Genomic DNA, 24,302 nt, shown 5'->3' on the forward strand with positions numbered 1-24,302 from the left:
TTGGATAAATCCGGAATGATGAAGGAACGGCTCTTTAGCACTTGTAATATCTGAGCTTCAACACCAACTTCGCAAGTTTAAAGCCTAGTCTAAGTGGTTGGGTCCACACTCACTTGTAGTGGATCATTGTTCTTCACCAGTTAGGAGCACAGTTCTTACCCATTGAACACTGTTCATTCCTCCATTTAGTCGCTTGAGTGTACATAAATACAAGTGTGTGTGTCTCCCGTGTGATGGTGTGTGTGGGGTACTCCCGCAGGAGGAGCGGGAGGTGAACCTGTACGGGGCGCAGCCGTACTACCAGTGCCTGGAGAACGACGGACGCGCGCACGGCGTCCTCCTCCTCAACAGCAACGCCATGGGTGAGTTGGCCGCTGAGGACGTCATGCGGGTTTATAGTCATATGCATATAGTATATGATGGACTAATAGCCTCTGCTACCATCAGTTTTTGTCCGGTCGTGATGGTAGAGTGGATTAAGGTGTCCTGTACATACCAGCTGCATTGCTCCTGGCAGTATGGGTTCGAGTCACTTCTGGGGTGTGAGTTATATATATATATATATATATATATATATATATATATATATATATATATATATATATATATATATATATATATATATATATAAAGGTTAAGCACAGATGCAACCACACACACACACACACACACACACACACACACACACACATACACACACACACACACACACACACACACACACACACACACACACACACACACACACACACACACACACACAGGAGTATGATGACAACAACAAGGCATGCATAGATGAACTGCAGAAGGCAGCAACATTTGCTCACAGAATGAGAGCAAAGCTGCTGGTCATGGGGGACCTAAATCATGGAGAGAGAAATTGGGAATCAAGGAATCCCCATGGAGGGGACGAAACGTGGGGAGCAAAGTTAGTAGATGTTATAGACAGGAATTTCCTTACACAACATGTGAAGGAAGACACAAGGGAAAGAGGAGAAGCACCGAGCCTATTAGACCTGATTTTCACCCAGAACGTAGAAGACATCGAGAATTTAGAGCATGAAATACCTCTAGGGGCCAGTGACCATTGTGTCCTAGTCTTTGACTACATGATGGAATTCAAACTTGCGACCATGGGACAGGAGGTCTGGGAAAGGAGAGTTGACTACAGGAAAGGGGACTACAGGAGGATAAGGGACTATCTGGGAGAAGTGCAGTGGGAGGAAGAAATTAGAGAAAAAACAGTCCAAGATATGATGGACCTGGTCATACGGAAATGCCAAGGCCGAAGAGAGATTTATACCAACAGCAAAGGGAAAAAAGTAAGAGGGAATATAATAACCCATGGTTTAATATACAGTGTCATGAAGCAAAAATGGCCAGCAGCGGGGAGTGGAGGAAGTACAGAAGACAAAGGACAGAGGACAACAGGTTCAGATACAACAGAGCTAGGAACGATTACATTAACATAAGACAAACATCGGAAAGGGACTATGAGAACGATAATGCGATCAAAGCGAAAAAGCAACCTAAATTACTACACAGCCATATAAGAAGAAAAACGTCGGTGAACGACCAAGTGACAAGACTAAGGAAAACAGAGGGGGCATAAACTGAAAGTGAAAAGGAAATCTGCGAGGCACTGAATGCCAGTTTCCATGGAGTGTTCACTACCGAGCCTGAACAGCTATTGTTAGAAGGGATTACCCTAGATGAAAGACTATCAGATATAGAGATGGCAGCAGGGGAGGTAATGAAACAGTTGACAACACTGGATGCAAATAAAGCAGTTGGACCAGACAAAATATCACCGTGGATACTAAAAGAGGCAGCGCAGGCTCTCAGCATGCCTCTGGCAATGATCTTTAATGAGTCACTTATGTCGGGAGAATAGCCCAGTTGCTAGATGAAGGCAAATGTCGTATCGATTTTCAAGAAAGGCGATAGGGAGGAGGCACTTAACTATAGACCTGTATTACTGACAAGCATCCCATGTAAATATTGGAAAAAATAATTAGGCTACGACTGGTTGCACACCTGGAGAATGTTAGGTTTGTGAACAAACATCAACATGGGTTCTGGAAAGGGAAATCTTGCCTGACAAACATTTTGGAATTCTATGATAAAATAACAAGGATAAGACAGGACAGTGATGGTTGGGCAGACTGCATATTTCTGGATTGCCAAAAAGCCTTTGATACAGTACCGCACATGAGACTGCTGTTCAAACTCGAGAGGAAGGCGTGGGTGGGGGGAAAGGTCCTAGCATGGATAAGGAACTACCTGACAGGAAGGAGCCAAAGAGTTACGGTAAGGGGCGAGAAGTCGGACTGGCGAACAGTAACGAGTGGAGTACCACAAGGATCGGTGCTGGGACCAATTCTATTTCTAATATATGTTAACGACATGTTTACAGGAGTAGAGACCTACATGTCAATGTTCGCGGATGACACAAAGTTGATGAGAAGAGTTGTGACAGATGATGATTGCAGGATCCTCCAAGAGGACCTGAACAGGTTGCAGAGATGGTCAGAGAAATGGCTACTGGAGTTCAACACGAGCAAATATAAAGTTATGGAAATGGGACTAGGTGATAGGAGATCAAAGGAACAGTACACAATGAAGGGGAACTGCCTACCTGCGACGACGCGAGAAAGAGATCTGGGCGTGCACATAACACCTAATCTATCTCCTGAAGAACATATAAATAGGATAACGACGGCAGCGTACTCTACACTGGCAAAAGTTAGAACATCATTCAGAAACCTAAGTAAGAAGGCATTTAGGATGCTTTACACTGCCTACGTGAGGCCAGTCTTAGAGTATGCCGCCTCATCACGGAGTCCCCATCTGAAGAAGCATATAAGGAAACTGGAAAAGGTTCAGAGGTTTGGAACGAGACTCGTCCCAGAGCTACGAGGGATGGGGTATGAGGAGCGCCTGAAGGAACTATGCCTTACGACACTAGAAAGAAGAAGGGAGAGGGGGGACATGATTGGAACGCATAAAATACTCAGGGGGATTGACAGAGTGGACATAGACGAAATGTTCACACGGAATAGTAACAGAACTAGGGGACATGGTTATCTTGAGATGATTTCGGGGCTTTTTAGTGTCCCCGTGGCCCGGTCCTCGACCAGGCCTCCACCTCCAGGAAGCAGCCCGTGACAGCTGACTAACACCCAGGTACCTATTTTACTGCTAGGTATCAGGGGCATAGGGGGAAAGAAACTCTGCCCATTGTTTCTCGCCGGCGCCTGGGATCGAACCCAGGACCACAGGATCACAAGTCCAGCGTGCTGTCCGCTCCCCGACCGACATGGGTGGAAGCTGGAAACTCAGATGAGTCACAGGGATGTTAGGAAGTTTTCTTCTAGCGTGAGAGTAGTGGAAAAATGGAATGCACTTAAGGAACAGGTTGTGGAAGCAAATGCTATTCATAATTTTAAAACTAGGTATGATAGGGAAATAGAACCATAATCATTGCTGTAAACAACCGATGCTCGAAAGGCGGGATCAAAGAGTTAGTGCTCGATCCTGCAGACACAAATAGGTGAGTACACACACACACACACACACACACACACACACACACTCACACACACACACACACACACACACGCATTCATGAGCTAACAGCTCGTTCTTGCAGGCAAAAAATAGGAAATACACATACATATACATACAAACATGAACACGTCTGAGCGTGTTCATGTTTTCCAAGACATCATCAGTCAGTCTCTAATGGCATATATATTCATCAGTCGCGCAGGCATATATTCCTCATTTCTTACGTGCCTCTAAGTATATACATTCACTGTTAAACTTCAAATATAACAAATGCATATCGAAAAGTCATTTTCATATGTAAAAATATCAATACATTTGTGAGTGTTGTTACTTTGTCTTAGGAGAAGTTTCCCTTACCACCACCTCCTCCTCCTCCAGACTACCAGCTTCTGGAGTACCCTGCCATAACCTTCCGGACCATCGGCGGGGTCCTGGACCTGTACTTCATGCTGGGGCCGGAGCCGGAGACCGTAGTGGCGCAGTACACCAGCCTGCTCCAGCGCCCGGCCATCCCGCCCTACTGGGCCCTCGGCTTCCAGCTCTGCAGGTCCGTCTCTCTCCTCTCTACTCTGCAACCATTCGTATTTACCGCTGTGTATGGAAAACCTCTGGAGGGAGGAGAGTTTTTAATGAACGCATCTGGAGGGAGGAGAGTTTTTAATGAACGCATCTGGAGGGAGGAGAGTTTTTAATGAACGCATCTGGAGGGAGGAGAGTTTTTAATGAACGCATCTGGAAGGAGGAGAGTTATTAATGAACACTTCTGTAGGGATTAAGTTAATCAACTCCTCTGTTGGGATGATAATTTATAAAAACCTGTCTATAGTGGTCGGAGTTCTTAATGAACGCCTCTGGAAACATGGGAGTTCCTTATGAACGACTTTAGAGGGATTAGAGCTCAATGAACGCCTCTTAAGAAATGAGACGAATTAGAGAGCGCCTCCATAGAGATGAATGTTCTTCATGAGCGCTAATGGTGGAATGAGAGTTCTTTATGAACGCCTCTCGAGGGATGAGAGTAACATATGAAAGCCTCAGGTGGGATGAAAGTTCTTTATGAACGGCTTTGCAGTGCTGAAGCCTCTTTCATAAGTAAGCAGCTTCAAAGTCAAAGCCCGCCTCCCTTGGCCTTGTCGTCGGGTGGGGAAAAATGTCGAGAGTCTTATATAATATGTTGAAGAATCTGCGACATATTAAAAGATTTACTCTCCTCACCCACACGTTTACCTGCAGTAAAGGAAGGCAATTTCTCTCCGTATTTTGTGACTTGCTAAAGGAAGCCTGGAAAGGTATAGGGTAGAAGCTCGAAGCAATCCCTGGTTAATCTGATTTCCTCGAATATTTAATATTATGTGAAGGACCTTTTAATGTAACTGGTTTGAAATAAGTCTGTGAAATTGGGAGAGGTGTTATCATAATTCAGGATTTTTTTTTTGCATTTGTTTTATTTTATATTTTTAATAGAATAGTGATTAATTATTAATCAAAAGCATATTAAAATTAATAGCTAGAGAAGAGGGTGATGGGTTATGCTAAGATGACAGTGTTTCATTACAGCTGGCAACACTCTTCATAGAGGCCGGATGTGACGATAACTCTTTGTTTTTCATAAATGATTTGTGTGTGTGTGTGTGTGTGTGTGTGTGTGTGTGTGTGTGTGTGTGTGTGTGTGTGTGTGTGTGTGTGTGTTAATGCCGAAGAAAATAACATGTGAGGAATAATGTGAAAATATGTAAACACGAACGACAAAATTGAAAAACCAGAATGGACTTGGGGGGCCTTCGTGTGTATTGAATCAACACATACTATCAAAAGTCAAATAGCTGAAGATTGATGATTGATGATGGTTAAGCCACCCAAGTGGTGGCACGGGCATGAACATATAAAAATAGCTGAAATACAGCTCCTGAGTATAGAGGCAGGAAGGTGGCGTGTGAGCTCCTGAGTATAGAGGCAGGAAGGTGGCGTGTGAGCTCCTGAGTATAGAGGCAGGAAGGTGGCGTGTGAGCTGAGTGTAGAGGCAGGAAGGTGACGTGTGAGCTCCTGAGTATAGAGGCAGGAAGGTGACGTGTGAGCTCCTGAGTATAGAGGCAGAAAGGTGACGTGTGAGCTCCTGAGTATAAAGGCAGGAAGGTGGCGTGTGAGCTGAGTATAGAGGCAGGAAGGTGACGTGTGAGCTGAGTGTAGAGGCAGGAAGGTGACGTGTGAGCTGAGTGTAGAGGCAGGAAGGTGACGTGTGAGCTGAGTGTAGAGGCAGGAAGGTGACGTGTGAGCTGAGTGTAGAGGCAGGAAGGTGACGTGTGAGCTGAGTGTAGAGGCAGGAAGGTGACGTGTGAGCTGAGTGTAGAGGCAGGAAGGTGACGTGTGAGCTGAGTGTAGAGGCAGGAAGGTGACGTGTGAGCTGAGTATAGAGGCAGAAAGGTGACGTGTGAGCTGAGTATAGAGGCAGAAAGGTGACGTGTGAGCTCCTGAGTATAGAGGCAGGAAGGTGACGTGTGAGCTCCTGAGTATAGAGGCAGGAAGGTGGCGTGTGAGCTGAGTGTAGAGGCAGGAAGGTGACGTGTGAGCTGAGTATAGAGGCAGGAAGGTGACGTGTGAGCTCCTGAGTATAGAGGCAGGAAGGTGGCGTGTGAGCTGAGTATAGAGGCAGGAAGGTGACGTGTGAGCTCCTGAGTATAGAGGCAGGAAGATGACGTGTGAGCTCCTGAGTATAGAGGCAGGAAGGTGACGTGTGAGCTGAGTGTAGAGGCAGGAAGGTGGCGTGTGAGCTGAGTGTAGAGGCAGGAAGGTGGCGTGTGAGCTGAGTGTAGAGGCAGGAAGGTGGTGTGTGAGCTGAGTGTAGAGGCAGGAAGGTGACGTGTGAGCTCCTGAGTATAGAGGCAGGAAGGTGACGTGTGAGCTGAGTATAGAGGCAGGAAGGTGGCGTGTGAGCTGAGTGTAGAGGCAGGAAGGTGGTGTGTGAGCTGAGTGTAGAGGCAGGAAGGTGGCGTGTGAGCTGAGTGTAGAGGCAGGAAGGTGACGTGTGAGCTGAGTGTAGAGGCAGGAAGGTGGCGTGTGAGCTGAGTGTAGAGGCAGGAAGGTGGCGTGTGAGCTGAGTGTAGAGGCAGGAAGGTGGCGTGTGAGCTGAGTGTAGAGGCAGGAAGGTGGCGTGTGAGCTGAGTGTAGAGGCAGGAAGGTGGCGTGTGAGCTGAGTGTAGAGGCAGGAAGGTGACGTGTGAGCTGAGTGTAGAGGCAGGAAGGTGGCGTGTGAGCTGAGTGTAGAGGCAGGAAGGTGGCGTGTGAGCTGAGTGTAGAGGCAGGAAGGTGGCGTGTGAGCTGAGTGTAGAGGCAGGAAGGTGGTGTGTGAGCTGAGTGTAGAGGCAGGAAGGTGGCGTGTGAGCTGAGTGTAGAGGCAGGAAGGTGGTGTGTGAGCTGAGTGTAGAGGCAGGAAGGTGGCGTGTGAGCTGAGTGTAGAGGCAGGAAGGTGACGTGTGAGCTGAGTGTAGAGGCAGGAAGGTGGCGTGTGAGCTGAGTGTAGAGGCAGGAAGGTGGCGTGTGAGCTGAGTGTAGAGGCAGGAAGGTGGCGTGTGAGCTGAGTGTAGAGGCAGGAAGGTGGCGTGTGAGCTGAGTGTAGAGGCAGGAAGGTGGCGTGTGAGCTGAGTGTAGAGGCAGGAAGGTGGCGTGTGAGCTCCTGAGTATATGGTAGGAAAGTGATGATTCCTCTTTGGATCATAGAGATCTACATGAACTCCACAAGTGGTCGGAAGACTGGCAAATGCTTTTTAATACCGGACAATGCAAGATTTTGAATGTGGGCCAAGCAAGATCTGTGCAATGTGCATCACAAGCATCACATCAACAACATTACTTTGCAGCAGATTGATAAAGAAAAGGATCTTGGAGTTAGAATCCACCAATCACTGAAGTTGCTCAAGAGCAAGTTCAGTACGAAGCAGTAAAAAAAAATAAAAATACTGTAACAGGAAACCAAATCCTAGGAACAGTGAAACTAAATTTCAAGTTCAAAGGAAAAGAAGATATTCATACAGCTGTATAAATCTCTGATGTGTCCCCACTTGTATTATTGTATCCATGCATGGAGACCTCCTCATATCTTCTTCAGAAAGGCATCTGCTCTGGAGAAAGCTGAATACCGGGTGATGTTGATTTAGTTCCCTGTACTGAGTCAACTCTTATACCAGGCACGGTTGAGAGCCACGAGGCTAACAACACTGCAACCCGGACGGGTCTTATCGAAGGTTTTAAAATGTTGAACAATTTGGAGGATGTTGATCCAGATAACTTCCTCAAAACGCCAGATGAAACACGAACCTGGAGTCTCCAGCTCAACACCCACAATGTAGGTCAGAAACCAGAAGACGCTTTTCGCCCATAGGGTTATAAACCCATGGAACCCCCTACCCGCCAATACAGCAAAACACTGATGAATGTCAAAATCGAGCTCAGGGCAAATACCTTTGAAAATTCGACGGCTTCCTGTCCCCCGTCGAGGCCACTAGAGATATAATGGCCCTCAGGTAAATTCAGGTAAATCTTGACAGTGTGAAGGCGCCTTAACACCTCACTACATCTGTACCAACCAATCATCATTGCAGGTACGGATACGCGTCCCTGGAGGAGATGCAGGAGGCGGTCAACAGGACGAAGGAGGCTGGAATCCCACAGGTAAGTTGTCCAAACTTCCAGTTGGCGGCCTGGAGCCAGTCGAAGAGGGACTGAACTCCTGAGGCATTAACCACGCCTTCTGAAGTACGGTTGTTAAGGCCGGCGGCTGTGTGGTGGTGAGGGTGCAGCCAAAGGAAAGGTGTTAACTCAAGCGTATACAATGTGTCGTACTCAAGTGTGCCACACTCGCCCCCCCCAGGTGTACCTCACCATGTGACCCTAAAAGCAGTGATCTTTTCTACAGTCACACACACATAGATGACTGCATCAGAAGGCTGGTATCACCTTTGTTATTGTTCCAGGGGCCACACCCTCTTCCCCTGTCCCACCCTCTCCCTGTACCACCCTCTTCCCCTGTCCCACCCCCTCCCTGTCACACCCTCTTCCCCGGGCCCACCCCCTCCCTGCCACACCCTCTTCCCCGGGCCCACCCCCTCCCTGTCACACCCTCTTCCCCGGGCCCACCCCCTCCCTGTCACACCCTCTCCCGGCCACACCCTCTCCCTGGCCACACCCTCTCCCCCGGCCACACTCTCTCCCCGGCCACACCCTCTCCCCCGGCCACACTCTCTCCCCGGCCACACCCTCTCCCTGCCACACCCTCTCCCTGCCACACCCTCTCCCTGCCACACCCTCTCCCCCGGCCACACTCTCTCCCCGGCCACACCCTCTCCCTGCTACACCCTTTATCCCGAGGACTCCCTATCTCCCAATGCACCACTCTCCCCCGGCGACATTGAGGAAAGAATTAAACAAATAGAGAATGTAACTGAGATTTGGAGAGTAAACCCAGACAAAACCTTTGTTGTGGCAGCAAACGGTTAAGAGGGAGAGAAGATAATTAAGCAAATAATACTAGAGACTAAGAACTACCCAAGATATGAAGTGTACAAGCCAGGAGTTGGAGAGGGAGAGATCTGTTGTGATATACAACCTACCAGAGCCTGAGGGCCACACATGGCAAATAGGTAATGAGAGAGAGAGAGAGAGAGAGAGAGAGAGAGAGAGAGAGAGAGAGAGAGAGAGAGAGAGAGAGAGAGAGAGAGAGAGAGAGAGAGAGAGAGAGAGAGAGACAGAGATAGAGACAGAGATAGAGATAGAGAGAGATAGAGATAGAGATAGAGATAGAGATAGAGAGAGAGAGAGAGAGAGAGAGAGAGAGAGAGAGAGAGAGAGAGAGAGAGAGAGAGAGAGAGAGAGAGAGCGAGAGAGCGAGAGCAGTATGAAATAACTTAAATTCTTCACAAAATTCAGGCTGGAAATGCGACAAGGGAACTGGATCATTTCAGCAGGCTAGGTAGGATTCAGAGTGGTAGATACCGACCAGTGAAAGATATTTTTATGAACAACAACACCCCATTCAAGAATATAATGGCAGAGTAGAAATATTAAAGAAATGAGGAAAAGTACCATGCATTATTTAAGGACAGGACATGCCTAAGGAGGAAAGAGAGAGAGAGAGAGAGAGACAAGAGAATCAGAGAAGAAAAGCAAATTAGAAATGGAAGGAGACTAGAAAATATCACACACAGAGCATGGGACAATGCACATCTGACAACAGCGAGTAAAACACCGGGGAAATACTGGGGCATACCAGGTTACCAATGAAACAGAGTATTACAGAGGGAGATAACAGAGCTGACCAGGCTAGCGAGACTTCTACACAAACTAATAGGCAAGAGTTATCGGTCCTCCATATCCCCCTTACCCCCTAACAATTATGGAAAGAGAGCTACATGAACTCCTCGGGGAAAATAAAAACTACAATCGTTATGAGTAGCATCAAAGTCACGTATACAAATGCAGATGAAATTGCTAATATCGGAAATGTGTCTAGGCAACGGAACAGTTCATAACACTCAAGAAGGAGGTCGATGAATAAAGTAAACCTGTGGTTCAATATGTGATGCAGGGACGCTAAACAAAGGGAACAAAAACTTGAAAAAGTAAAGAGAAATGGGAACCAAACAATAGAGAGGCCCTAAAGACAACAAGGAATGAATACACCTGAATTTAAAAAGAAGACGAGAGACAATTTGAAAATGACATTGCTGCAAAATATAAGGAACAACTAAAGCTGTTTTATGGCCATTTAACGAGATAAACGACAGTAAGAGACCATATCACTCAGATTAGTGAAACAAGGGGGAACCCGTCACAGACAATGATAAGGAAGTATGCGAGAAACACAATGAAAGATTTCAGGAGGTCTTCACATTTGAATCAGTGTAGAGACCAAGATGAAAAGTCAGAAGACATACTGGGTGGCACTGTAGTCACTGAGGATGAGGTGACAAATTCCCGGGGACTCTGGACGTGACAAAATCAATGGAGCCAGACCTAATCTCACCCTGGCTGCTGAAGGAGGCTGCAGAAGTACTCAGTCAACCGCTCTCTAATATTTTTAATAAGACCCTTGAGACGGAAGTCTCCCAGATGTCTGGGAAAAAAGCACACGCAGTCCCAATATTCAAAACGGGGAATAGAAAGGAGGCACTGAACTACAGACTGGTGTCACTGACAAGTGTTCCTTGTAGAGTGCTGGGGAAAGTAATCAGGTCGAGAATGGAGGAGCAGCTTGAGAGGTTGCACTTTGTGACAAAAAATTAACATTAATTTAGAAATGGAAAATCGTGTCTGGCAAACCTGAGTGAGTTTTATGACAAAGTTACTAACATGAAAAGGAAGACTGTGTCGGAAAATCCGACACCATTTAATATATCATACAGATAATAGCTGCTGTATTACCAACAAGTTACCCATAGAAAACGTAACTTGTAGTGGAATTACCGTCTAAAGAAAACGGGATATCATCACCACATACCATTATAATTCACCAGCTATTCTGCTGGGAATTATTCTTAAATACATTAGTCTTTGGACTTTACCATCATAAAAACATCTTATATAAATTAACTTAATTATCAATATTAAAGTAGAGTAAATGTGACCCTTCTATCACGTTCTGAAATCTGGACAATGTAAGCCAGGCGTCAGAGTGGAGGAAGGAGGGCAGCTATTGTTGTTTATTGAGACCAGAGGCTCACACGGGAGCAAATTCGGCTCCTGTTAAATTTACTTGGACGTAGTGTTATGGAACCCAAAGGTGTACCATTGTCAACACGCTGTCTACAAATACAAGTTAAGTGTCTATCCGAAACCCGTTTATCATTCATTTATGGCCATTAATGTCAGGATATAGGGTTAGCCGGTTAGAACCCGAAATCGCCTCAAACTAAAGGTAATTAAGCCAGGTCTTTAATGTTCCATGTACTGTATAGTGTTTTCTCTGATATAACTTGTCATATATAGGATTCTGGCTTCACAGTTAGCGCCCTTTTGACAGGTCAAGACGAGGAAGAGTTTGTGCACCAGTTACTGGGTGATATGGAAGCTACCTCAAAGAGGATAATTTGGTGTCTACACCCTAGTTATACCTGGTGGACTAACCTGCTGTACTATAAGATAAGGAACCTCTTCAATGTTTAATAGTATGTAGTCTATTACTGTAGTTTGATTGGCTGCATATATATTAATTTAATAACCCCCCTAATGTGTAGAGGATCGATTTGTGAGATTATGAGATTATTGCAGAAATACAGTCCACTTATCATTATACAAATTGCTATCGAAGTATATAAATTAACGTAAATATAAATTCATATAAATTAAATAAATATAAATCTCACAGGTCGGTTCCCACATTATTTGGTCCTTCGAACCGGATGACGGATTATTTGATCCCTTGAACCCACATTTGGTCATCTTAGTACCGGATGAACCAGTTATCCAGTGGATTCATTAAATATACTAGTGCAGTGTTATTTAAACAAAGGCCAGCCAGTCAAAGACGGAAGCGTAGCCTCGAGGGAGCTCAGGAGCCTCCCTCAGCCGAGTTCAGCCTTAGTCAGCGGTTTCATGCACACCCACAGATTTGGTGGCGTGTTATTCTGTGAAATGACAGCGCTAATATAGAAACCAGCCAAATTAGTGACTGTGTCTTCGCGAGATTGTTCACGGATTTCGTGGTGTTACATTTCGCGAGAGATTATCTACGAATTTTGTGGAGTTTATTTCGCGAGGTCACTAATAATATTTAATACTTCTAGATAATATAAGAAGTTTCATAGAGGCAATTAAGAGGCTATTATCAATAATTGTGTATATTATTTCTCCAAAATAGAGAATCATTTAATATATATTGCACTAGTGATCACAGTATAATATTTACTAATTGCCAACCCACAACAGGGTAGGGTATTAACCATTGACTAGTTGAACTATTATCGTTCATCCTAGTCCCATTATTACCATAGTCAGTTGTACTATATTGATCAACCTAACACCATTAATGAATGGTCCAGACCCTATTTTGGGTGTAATTTTTATCAACTCGAGTTGAGTTGTGTATATATAATAATTTACTTATGATCATTACACCTTTGAGTGATTAATTAGTGTCAATTCCATCCTAGGGTGATATAGAAGAGCTAACCTAAAGGTACTTCCAGTGACACTGGTTTATCACTCAATTCATTAGTGTGTATGATTGTATATATATAATGTGTATTAATTTTAAGTGCTAACCTCTAGTAGAGGTAGGATTATTGCCTAGTGAGTGCAGAATTTACCCTAGGCTACCATTAGTGTTTGTTCAGTATTATGAGCAGCCCAAGTACAAGTCCCACAAGGCTTCACCAACTAGCCAGTATGGATAATGCAGGGAGAATGAAAAGAACCCTTGCAGGTCTTAAAGGCCACTTAACAAGACAGATCAAGAAATGTGAAGATTTGTCACAACAATCTCAAGTTGATTATGCTGACCTGGAAAGCTATTATCAAGCAGCTGCAGGTAAATTTGAGCAAATCAAATGCCAAATGGCTGTCCTTGTGGGGACAGACTACTACCATCAATTCATTGGTAGCCCTACTAAATATCAGGGTATAACCATGTTAAACTCTGCAGGAGGTAAATTACTCTCAGGCCCAGTATCAAGCCTGAGGAGACCTATGCCTGCAGATAAACAATACCAATAGAAATCTAAATTTGTCAGCTGATTATATTTCTCCAGTAGCATTATACTAAGGAGATTACAGCTGACTATACCAACAGAGGTTGATGTTAGTATCATCATTTAAAGCTGAAGATGAGTTCATGAGGCCTCAGTGGCAAATCAGTGAACAGTAGCCTAAAACAGCTACAAGTCACTGCGACCAATGTCACTGAACCCACTGCAGTCTCAGAACCATACTTTACTTTAATGATGAGCTATTCAGTCTTCTGAATCAATTAACTAAATTAAACCCTAATAAATCTGATGACTGATTTGATACATTTATTATTTAATCAAGATGTATTCCATGGGCCTCAGTGTTTATATATCAGTGACCAGTTACCTGAAGAAACTTCAAGTTATATCTAATGTCACTGATCTCACTGCAGTCCCTGAATCATACTTGACTGTAGTACTTGATCACATCCAGTCTTCTGGGTTAAATAATATGTAATAAGGCTTGAATATTAGCCTTTCAAGAGTTGACAGGGAAATGAAATCGCATTAGACTTCTAAACCCTGCAACTCTAGTACGGGACATCCGTCCTGTACGAACAGACGCACAAATGTGTGATTACTAACTACTAACATCAAATTAATCTAATAATTCGAAGGAGGAGTATCGGTGTTCGTCTGTTCTAATTAGGACTTCGACCCGTGAGCAGCCCCCTGGGGAATTATGTCGGAAAATCCGACACCATTTAATATATCATACAGATAATAGCTGCTGTATTACCAACAAGTTACCCATAGAAAACGTAACTTGTAGTGGAATTACCGTCTAAAGAAAACGGGATATCATCACCACATACCATTATAATTCACCAGCTATTCTGCTGGGAATTATTCTTAAATACATTAGTCTTTGGACTTTACCATCATAAAAACATCTTATATAAATTAACTTAATTATCAATATTAAAGTAGAGTAAATGTGACCCTTCTATCACGTTCTGAAATCTGGACAATGTTAGCCAGGCGTCAGAGTGGAGGAAGGAGGGCAGCTATTGTTGTTTATTGAGACCAGAGGCTCACACGGGAGCAAATTCGGCTCCTGTTAAATTTACTTGGACGTAGTGTTATGGAACCCAAAGGTGTACCATTGTCAACACGCTGTCTACAAATACAAGTTAAGTGTCTATCCGAAACCCGTTTATCATTCATTTATGGCCATTAATGTCAGGATATAGGGTTAGCCGGTTAGAACCCGAAATCGCCTCAAACTAAAGGTAATTAAGCCAGGTCTTTAATGTTCCATGTACTGTATAGTGTTTTCTCTGATATAACTTGTCATATATAGGATTCTGGCTTCACAGTTAGCGCCCTTTTGACAGGTCAAGACGAGGAAGAGTTTGTGCACCAGTTACTGGGTGATATGGAAGCTACCTCAAAGAGGATAATTTGGTGTCTACACCCTAGTTATACCTGGTGGACTAACCTGCTGTACTATAAGATAAGGAACCTCTTCAATGTTTAATAGTATGTAGTCTATTACTGTAGTTTGATTGGCTGCATATATATTAATTTAATAACCCCCCTAATGTGTAGAGGATCGATTTGTGAGATTATGAGATTATTGCAGAAATACAGTCCACTTATCATTATACAAATTGCTATCGAAGTATATAAATTAACGTAAATATAAATTCATATAAATTAAATAAATATAAATCTCACAGGTCGGTTCCCACAGACTGGGAAGACTGTATTTTTATAAACTCTCTCCCCCGGCGACACACACTCTCCCCCCGGCGACACACACTCTCCCCCCGGCGACACACACTCTCCCCCCGGCGACACACACTCTCCCCCCGGCGACACTCTCTCATCCAATCTTTCCACTACTTGCTACCATTCTTGCCTCTTACCTCTCTCCTCACTCGACAGAGGCGCGATGGTGGTTGACTGGACAGCACTCTGGGCACTTAATCCTGTGGATTGGGGTTCGATTCCCGGCGCCGGCGAGAAACAAAATGGGCAGAGTTTCTTTCGCCTTGATACCCCTGTTACTTGGCAGTAAATAGGCACCTGGGAGTTATTTACGACCTGGGAGTACCTGTTACAGGTGGCTTTCTGGGGTGGGGGTGTGTTTAAAAAAAAAAAAAAGGTTAGTAGTTAGTAACAATTGATTGATTGACAGTTGAGAGGCGGGCCGAAAGAGCAGAGCTCAACCCCCGCAAGCGCAAATAGGTGAATACATTGATCTCCCAATTTCCTCACTACTCACTATCCCTCCATCGTTCCTTGCTTCCTTCCTAGCTGTTGATCTTTTCCGTATCTTCGTCTCTTCCTTCCCCTTTCTACCACTCACCATCTCACTCCCTGTTTCAAACTCTCCCTTCTCTCTTTATAGCTTATCCTACCTATCTTCCTCCCTCCTCTCTCTCTTTCTCCCTCGTTTATCTCTTCTTCTTCCTTCTTTCACGTCTCCTCCCACCCCATTCCCAATCCTGAACGTCTCCTGCCCAACCCTTACCCATGCCACCAGGACGTACAGTACGGGGATATAGACATCATGGACCGCCGGATGGACTTCACACTCGACCAGAGGAACTTCGGTGACCTTCCCGGGTACGTGGAGGACCTCCAGGCAGGTGGAGTGCACTTCATCGTCATCCTTGACCCCGCCATCAACGCTCAGGTGAGGAAGGAATTTTTTTATGTTTATTTTTGCATGTACGCATGCGAATAAGTACAATAAACACAAAACTAAACACAACAAAGGACAAAATCACCGGCCGGAAGAGCCGACAACAAGACACAACAGAAATGACATGCACATCGCATGACATACACAGTATACAACAATACAAGAACACAAAGCACAATCCAACACTACAATACAAAAATACAATACAAAAACACCCAAAAGCCCAACCCAACAACCTAAGCACCGGAAAAGGACAAAGCATAACAAATCCACCAGCCTCTTAATGAACAAATGGAGAGGCACTAACACATAAGGACAATAAAACACATGAAACAAAGAACATGTAACTAGAAACAAACATATGAAACACAGTAACAAGGAGAAAATAACAAATAACAATACATAACAAATTTACCAAAACCATACAGGGACAAGCAAGCAGCCAAAGGGGCACTGAACACCACACAAACCAGCACATAGATAGTACATCAATGCACGTACTTTTCCGGAAACTGGTCCCTCAGGAATGTCACACTGAACGCCTCCGAGATCAATAACTCCACTGCATGGTTTCTATCCACCGGGGAAACCATTGCATCTGGAACCTCGGAAACGAATACCCTCAAACAGGGGACCCAAAAGGTATCACAGACTATGCGAGTGATCGCCACGCGCCCCCATACGACGGAAAGCCTTGGAGCACCAAAGGCCGCCTCGTGTTCAGACAATGGAATCAGGACAATCTGACGCCAGTGACCCAGCAGCATCTCAGACGCTGCCAACACATCCTCCAGGACCCCCATGGACGTCCTCATGGGAGACAACGTGGCAGAGGGCAATACCACAGGGACCCCCGCGGCAACGTCCACACAACCAGGCACCGACAAGGACCTCTTCGGGGAGCATCCTTCTTTAATTTCACCACCAGGCCATGGCCCATAGCAGCATCTGCACCATCCACGGCATGTGAAGCCACCACCCCCACTGAGGAGAGCCTCCTGGTGGAGAAAAAACAGGAGGCATATTAGAGACACGGGCACCAGCATCAGCAGGCACATAGACCTCCGCAACCTCCAACTGCGCAGAGTGCGACGCACTCAGCCGCAGAACCACCTTGTTGACACCCGAAGACTCATCGTCACTGAAGTCACCCACATCCGCCCAGGAAGAGGACGAACGTTGGGAACGTTTGGGCTCTGGCTGTATATCGTCAGAGCTGGAGGCGGACCCAGAAACACGGGCAACACAAACTGGGCGAACCGACGCTCGACGCAGAATGGCAGCAGCGTACACCACTGGGGGAACCAGGCCGCACCCAGCACAAGGCGCAGCAGCATGAAACGAGGAAGATGAGGACACCGACGACTTGCAGAGATCGCCCAGAAGATCCATGAGAGCAGCTAGAACAGCTACAGGAGCAGGAAGACCATCCGACGACACAGCAACATCCGGAGGAGCGCTGGGCAAGGCAGGGGAAACCGCATCAGCGAACGGGACGCCCAGATCCTCACCCACGGAGTCCACCTCCACAGGGAGCTGCGGGAAATCTTCTTCCCGGAACAGGTTCACGGGAGCGACCGCATAGCACCCGGCAACCTGATGCCTCAACAGGCCACACCTAAAACATGTTCAGGGTTGCCAGGCATAGTACACCCGGACGTAGTACCCCAGAAGCCGGACTGAAGATGGAATGTCCAACCGCAAGCGCATTCCTAGGGTACGAATGTTCGTCCGCATACCCTTATGCCTCCCTGAGGAAAGCGTGTTCACCCGCACGCTGATGACAGCTCCAAACCTCTGGAAGTAATGCCGGAGTAGGTCTTTGGGAAACTCCAAGGGCACCCCGTGCAAACTGACATACGTCAGGGCACCACTACAGTCCGGAATGGACACAGAGCCGGCATTATCCGGCAGCGGCAAGGAACGCCCCTCGTATCGTCGGAGGAATTCATGGTAGTCCTCCTCCCTCACAAACTTCATAATAACACAGTGAGTAGTTACAAGCTCAACACCGTAGATGCCATCCACAGGGACACGGAGCATGTCACACATAACAACCTCTACTGAAGGGTAACCAGCACTGCCTGTAAACTCCAGGCCCATGGAGTTCATTCTCACAACAGGGGGAAAGACGGACTCCAATCACAAGCATGCCAATCATCGAAGTTGAAACCCACTTATGTCAATCATCAGCCAGATACCCACACCTACATACAGACTAGCTAAGCGACTCAATGGGTTGCTGACTCCTTACGTACCCTGTGCTTTCAGCTTGAAGTCTCCCAAGGAATTTGTCGACTTACTGCGTGGAGCACAGGCCACAGGAATAAGAACCTCGTTGGATGTGGAGTCATTATTTACCATTGTACCTGTGGACGAGACAATCGGGATTATAGCAGACAGAGTGTATCTTGACCCGTCTTGCACTCCTCTGGACATGCCAGAAAGCATACTGAGGAAACTACTCTAAGCCTGCACTAAAGAGGCACCCTTCGTGAGCCCAGATGGGCACATGTATAAGCAAGTAGATGGGGTCGCCATGGGTTCTCCCCTAGGTGTCCTGTTTGCAAACTTCTACATAAGCACCATCGAGCAGAGGGTCTTAGTAGACATGGACTTGAGACCCGCCATATACTGCAGGTATGTTGACATTTTTACACAGGTACCTGATGCCAGATGTCTGCAGCAGCTGAAGAAGGCATTTGAGCAGACTTCTGTATTGAGTTTCGCATACGAGATGGAGAATAATGGGAAGCTGCCCTTTCTGGATGTAACAGTCACAGAGGCTTCCATACTGCAGTCTACACCAATGAAACAAACATAGGAATGTGCCTCAATGCCAATAGTGACTGCCCAGACAGGTACAAGAGGAGTGTTGTTAACGCTTATGTCGACCGTGCTCTCAGCCACAGCTCAGGATGGAAAGACGTCGATAAAGAATCCTGTAGGGTAAGGCAAGTCCTAGTCAACAACGGCTTCTCTAACGGTTTCGTTGAAGACATCATAAAAATAAAGGTAAAACGCTATGCAACCTCTGAAGAGTCAACCAACACAACACTTGTACCTTCAATTAGACTATTTTACAGGAACTTCTTTTCGACGGCTCATAAAAGGGAGGAAAAGGCCCTGAAAGATATTGTTAATAGGAACATTATCCCCTACAGACAAAAATCAGATAATACAATTGACAATTTACTACAAAAACAAAAAAACGGCCAATCTACTCATGAAAAACTCCCCAGATACCAAGCAGAACGCTTTGAAAGAGACCAACGTCGTCTATGCCTTTAAATGCCCGCTTGGGGACTGTAAGCCCCAAAGAACTCAGTATATAGGCAAGACAACAATGTCTCTTTCCAGGCGACTAACAATGCATAAGCAACAGGGAGCCATCAAGGAACACATAATCTCTTCTCACAACCAGACCATCACCAGAGAAATCTTAACAAATAACACAGAAATCATCGATAGGTACAGCGATAGCAGGCGGCTTGACATCAGCGAGGCACTACACATAAAAAAGTCAACACCAGCAATTAACAGCCAACTAATGCACAACTATATTCTACCCACTTCAAGACCCCGAACCAATATAGAAGCAGCAAGAGGAAGTATGGGCCAATAGGCCTTCTGCAGTTACTTCAATTCACATGTTCACTTATCCAATTTATACCCATTGTTTCGTGTTCTGTCTTGTGTTTGTCATCTCACCCAAAACTTTTGTACCATATCACCTCATCCTATAGAGTACAAGTACTAAGAATTTGTGTGTAAATTAAGTCTTTGAAAATGTAATACGAATTACGAAACGTGTTCAGGAGTCAGACAATTAAAAAACGAATTTCGGAGAACTGATATTTTTATTACCACCGACAGTGAAGAAAAACATAAGAAATATTGAGAAGATTCGTGTTAGAATTATTAATCTTACCTTTTTGGTCATATTCAACAACATATATATATATATATATATATATATATATATATATATATATATATATATATATATATATATATATATATATATATATATATATATATATATATATATATATAGATTATGTATATATATATATATACATAATCAAATTCGGTAACGTAGAGAATATGTAATGTGATATACTTAATATTTATCAAATTTTATTAATATGTATTATTAAATATTTGTTAATAAACATTTATATGTAATTTTTTTGTTATCGATGTCGTCGAGTGTCTTTGATATAGTCACATAAAAGCCCCGCAAGTCTAAGGCAAGTAAAACTTAGTTGCAAGCAATAAGTCTGGCTTGGAAATAAGTCTTCCATGAGTCTAAATACAGCCTTCCACCAGCATGGTATTAGGAGAAGTATCTTAAGAACTAACTACTTTGTTGTCCCCCTTGGCTTGTTGTGGCCGACATGTGGCGTCCCCTCACCCCTGCCATCACACAAAACTGTTCCAACTTTAGGATTGAACTCGCCGAAGACTGTTGAAGTGAACAGCTTGAAGTGACCGGCAAGCTGGACGAAGCATCCCTCACCTCATAAGCTTACACTTTCAACTGGAAAACGTTCAAAAGTACCAAAACCTTGCCAGTCCCAGTGTGATCTCTGGGTTTTTTACACTAACAAGTATCAAATGTGGATTATAACATTGTATTAACCATTCTGATAGAAACTTCGCATTATTTTGTGTATTTATATTTCGCACGGGTGAGACCTCTAAATTCCTTTCCTTCACTTCTCTTGACAAGTAGATATATGCACATGCTGTATTCATATTAAATATTATTGTATCCAATATGCATTACCTTAGATCTGGCAGCAAGTGAAGGCATCTTGCAGGCCTCTGACCAGTGTTCTGTGGGGACCGATGGCTCCATCAACGTAAGATGTGTTATATTCCCTGATCGTTACCTTCATCCACTCGCACGATTTTTCCTTCAGTACCAATCACAGTGTCATTAAGAACGTCTTCGTTACTACCCCTCGTTGTTCCCTGGTAGCCAGACCTCGTTCAGGGCCCCTCGTTGTTCCCTGGTAGCCAGACCTCGTTCAGGGCCCCTCGTTGTTCTCTGGTAGCGAGACCTCGGTCAGGGCCCCTCGTTGTTCCCTGGTAGCGAGACCTCGTTCAGGGCCCCTCGTTGTTCCCTGGTAGCGAGACCTCGGTCAGGGCCCCTCGTTGTTCCCTGGTAGCGAGACCTCGTTCAGAGCCCCTCGTTGTTCCCTGGTAGCGAGACCTCGTTCAGGGCCCCTCGTTGTTCCCTGGTAGCCAGACCTCGTTCAGGGTCCTTCGTTGTTCCCTGGTAGCCAGACCTCGTTCAGGGCCCCTCGTTGTTCCCTGGTGGCCAGACCTCGTTCAGGGGCCCCTCGTTGTTCCCTGGTAGCGAGACCTCGTTCAGGGCCCCTCGCTGTTCCCTGGTAGCCAGACCTCGTTCAGGGCCCCTCGTTGTTCCCTAGTAGCGAGACCTCGTTCAGGGCCCCTCGTTGTTCCCTGGTAGCCAGACCTCGTTCAGGGTCCCTCGTTGTTCCCTGGTAGCCAGACCTCGGTCAGGGCCCCTCGTTGTTCCCTGGTAGCGAGACCTCGGTCAGGGCCCCTCGTTGTTCCCTGGTAGCCAGACCTCGTTCAGGGTCCCTCGTTGTTCCCTGGTAGCCAGACCTCGGTCAGGGCCCCTCGTTGTTCCCTGGTAGCGAGACCTCGTTCAGGGCCCCTCGTTGTTCACTGGTGGCCAGACCTCGTTCAAGGCCCCTCGTTGTTCCCTGGTAGCCAGACCTCGGTCAGGGCCCCTCGTTGTTCCCTGGTAGCCAGACCTCGTTCAGGGTCCCTCGTTGTTCTCTGGTAGCCAGACCTCGGTCAGGGCCCCTCGTTGTTCCCTGGTAGCGAGACCTCGTTCAGGGCCCCTCGTTGTTCCCTGGTGGCCAGACCTCGTTCAGGGCCCCTCGTTGTTCCCTGGTAGCCAGACCTCGGTCAGGGCCCCTCGTTGTTCCCTGGTAGCGAGACCTCGTTCAGGGTCCCTCGTTGTTCCCTGGTAGCCAGACCTCGGTCAGGGCCCCTCGTTGTTCCCTGGTAGCCAGACCTCGTTCAGGGTCCCTCGTTGTTCCCTGGTAGCCAGACCTCGGTCAGGGCCCCTCGTTGTTCCCTGGTAGCGAGACCTCGTTCAGGGCCCCTCGTTGTTCCCTGGTAGCGAGACCTCGTTCAGGGCCCCTCGTTGTTCCCTGGTAGCCAGACCTCGTTCAGGGCCCCTCGTTGTTCCCTGGTAGCGAGACCTCGTTCAGGGCCCCTCGTTGTTCTCTGGTAGCGAGACCTCGTTCAGGGCCCCTCGTTGTTCCCTGGTGGCCAGACCTCGTTCAGGGCCCCTCGTTGTTCCCTGGTAGCGAGACCTCGTTCAGGGTCCCTCGTTGTTCCCTGGTAGCCAGACCTCGTTCAGGGCCCCTCGTTGTTCCCTGGTAGCCAGACCTCGTTCAGGGCCCCTCGTTGTTCCCTGGTAGCCAGACCTCGTTCAGGGCCCCTCGTTGTTCCCTGGTAGCCAGACCTCGTTCAGGGCCCCTCGTTGTTCCATGGTAGCCAGACCTCGTTCAGGGCCCCACGTTGTTCCCTGGTGGCCAGACCTCGTTCAGGGCCCCTCGTTGTTCCCTGGTAGCCAGACCTCGTTCAGGGCCCCTCGTTGTTCCCTGGTGGCCAGACCTCGTTCAGGGCCTCGCGCTGAGTTACTAAGCCAGTCGTTGATCCAACTTTGCAATATATCTCAAAGTTCCAGGAATCTTAAGCTTATTAAACAATCATTTTTCCGTGACACTCTGTCAGTCTTTCTGGATAATCAACATTATACATAACTACTCTATTCCTAATAGTTAATGGGTGATTACTTTTCCAAACACGGCAGACCGTTTGCACGATTGCGTCACGCACAATTCCCTACCAGTTTTTCTAGACTATTGGCTTGACGTTCGCTACATTGCAGTCATTTGGGACCTGTCTCTCTCGAGCAAATCGACAGTGGCGAGTGAGGGTGTGGAGGGAAGGAGGGGAGGGAGGGTGAGAGAGAGGGGAGAGCGGAGAGAGAGGGATGGGGGAGAGAGGGTGAGAGAGTGTGGAGAGTCAGAGAGAGTGGGGAGAGGCAGATGAGGAGGAAGAAAAACAAACTTCTTTAGATCGTTGACAGTGTGGAGCAAACCTGCCTCAGCACACTACCCGGGTCCTGCCTGAGCACACTACTGAGGTGATGGCTGTGGTGGTGGTGATGGCTATGTTGTGGTAGCTGTGGTGGTGGTGGTGGCTATGTTGTGGTAGCTGTGGTGGTGGTGGTGGCTGGGGTGGTGATAGCTGTGGTGGTGGTGGTGGCTTTGGTGGTGTTGGTGGCTGTTGTAGTAGCTGTGGTGTTGGAGGCTGTGGTGGTGGTGGCTGGGGTGGTGATGGCTGTGGTGGTGGCTTTGGTGGTGTTGGTGGCTGTTGTAGTAGCTGTGGTGGTGGTGTTGGCTGTGGTGGTGGTGGTGGTGGCTGTGGTGGTGATGGCTGTGGTAGTGGTGGTGGCTGGGGTGATGATGGTTGTGGTGGTAGTGGCTGTGGTGGTGATGGCTGTGGTGGTGATGGCTGTGGTGGTGATGGTTATGGTGGTAGTGGCTGTGGTGGTCCCAAGTGGTTATGACCGCCCAACCACTTGAACGGTCGGTGCAGTTAGCAGGTCGGGCGTTGAGGTGTCGGTCGTGCGCCTGGTATGAGGTTTGGCGCCTGGCTGGTGCAAGGTGCGTGTGTTCGACGTTGGGGTCTACCATGACTCCTTTAAAGAGAGTTGCTTCGGCTGGTTTGGAGTTCTCCACGCCGGTAGATCATAAATTGGTCGGTATTACGTTGGTGGAGGTGCTCCGTCTCAAGGTACCCGAATTGGTGGACATACAAGATTGTGTGGTGATTAAGTTCGTGAAACAAGATGTGTTCAAGGAATTCTACAGGACGGTGCTGCAGGGGAGTGCACCGCCCGGGTGGTCATCCTGAGTGTACCGTTGACATACGTGGCGGTGCGAGGTGCCCTGTTAGAGAAGTCTGATGGGCTGTTGACCCCGGCTGTTTGGGCAGTATGGTTAGGTACTCAGCGTTCGGTGGAATGACGTATACGCTGGATATTGTAAGGGGGATACTTGCTGGCACCCGGATGCTGACGATGTCCCTAATACGGAGTACACCGTCGTTAATTTCCCTGTTTGGGTTTACTCTTCAAAGTCAATATGCTGGCCAGCCCCGTACATGTTATAGATGAGGACTAAGGTCTCACTTGGCGGCGGCGTGCGCGGTTGGTGCCGCTGACCGCGATGATCTTTAGAGAAGGTGACTTTCCGCCGCTTACGACTCTGGACGATCCAGTGGAGGTGTTTGCTAAGGGTCTT

General features: G+C 46.7%; 1 protein-coding gene across 1 annotated transcript in view; it reads left to right on the forward strand.

Annotated features, from left to right (window-relative positions):
- Window positions 1-24,302, forward strand: part of LOC123759099 (maltase-glucoamylase) — a 289,988-nt gene that overhangs the window by 178,065 nt on the left and 87,621 nt on the right. Inside the window, exons 27-30 of the mRNA XM_069324937.1 lie at window positions 260-362; window positions 3,949-4,117; window positions 8,166-8,235; window positions 15,778-15,930. Of these exons, the coding sequence (XP_069181038.1) occupies window positions 260-362; window positions 3,949-4,117; window positions 8,166-8,235; window positions 15,778-15,930 (495 nt within the window). The remainder of the gene's footprint in view (window positions 1-259; window positions 363-3,948; window positions 4,118-8,165; window positions 8,236-15,777; window positions 15,931-24,302) is intronic.

Source organism: Procambarus clarkii, chromosome 15 (genome assembly GCF_040958095.1).
Source record: "Procambarus clarkii isolate CNS0578487 chromosome 15, FALCON_Pclarkii_2.0, whole genome shotgun sequence".
Lineage (NCBI taxonomy): Eukaryota > Metazoa > Arthropoda > Malacostraca > Decapoda > Cambaridae > Procambarus > Procambarus clarkii.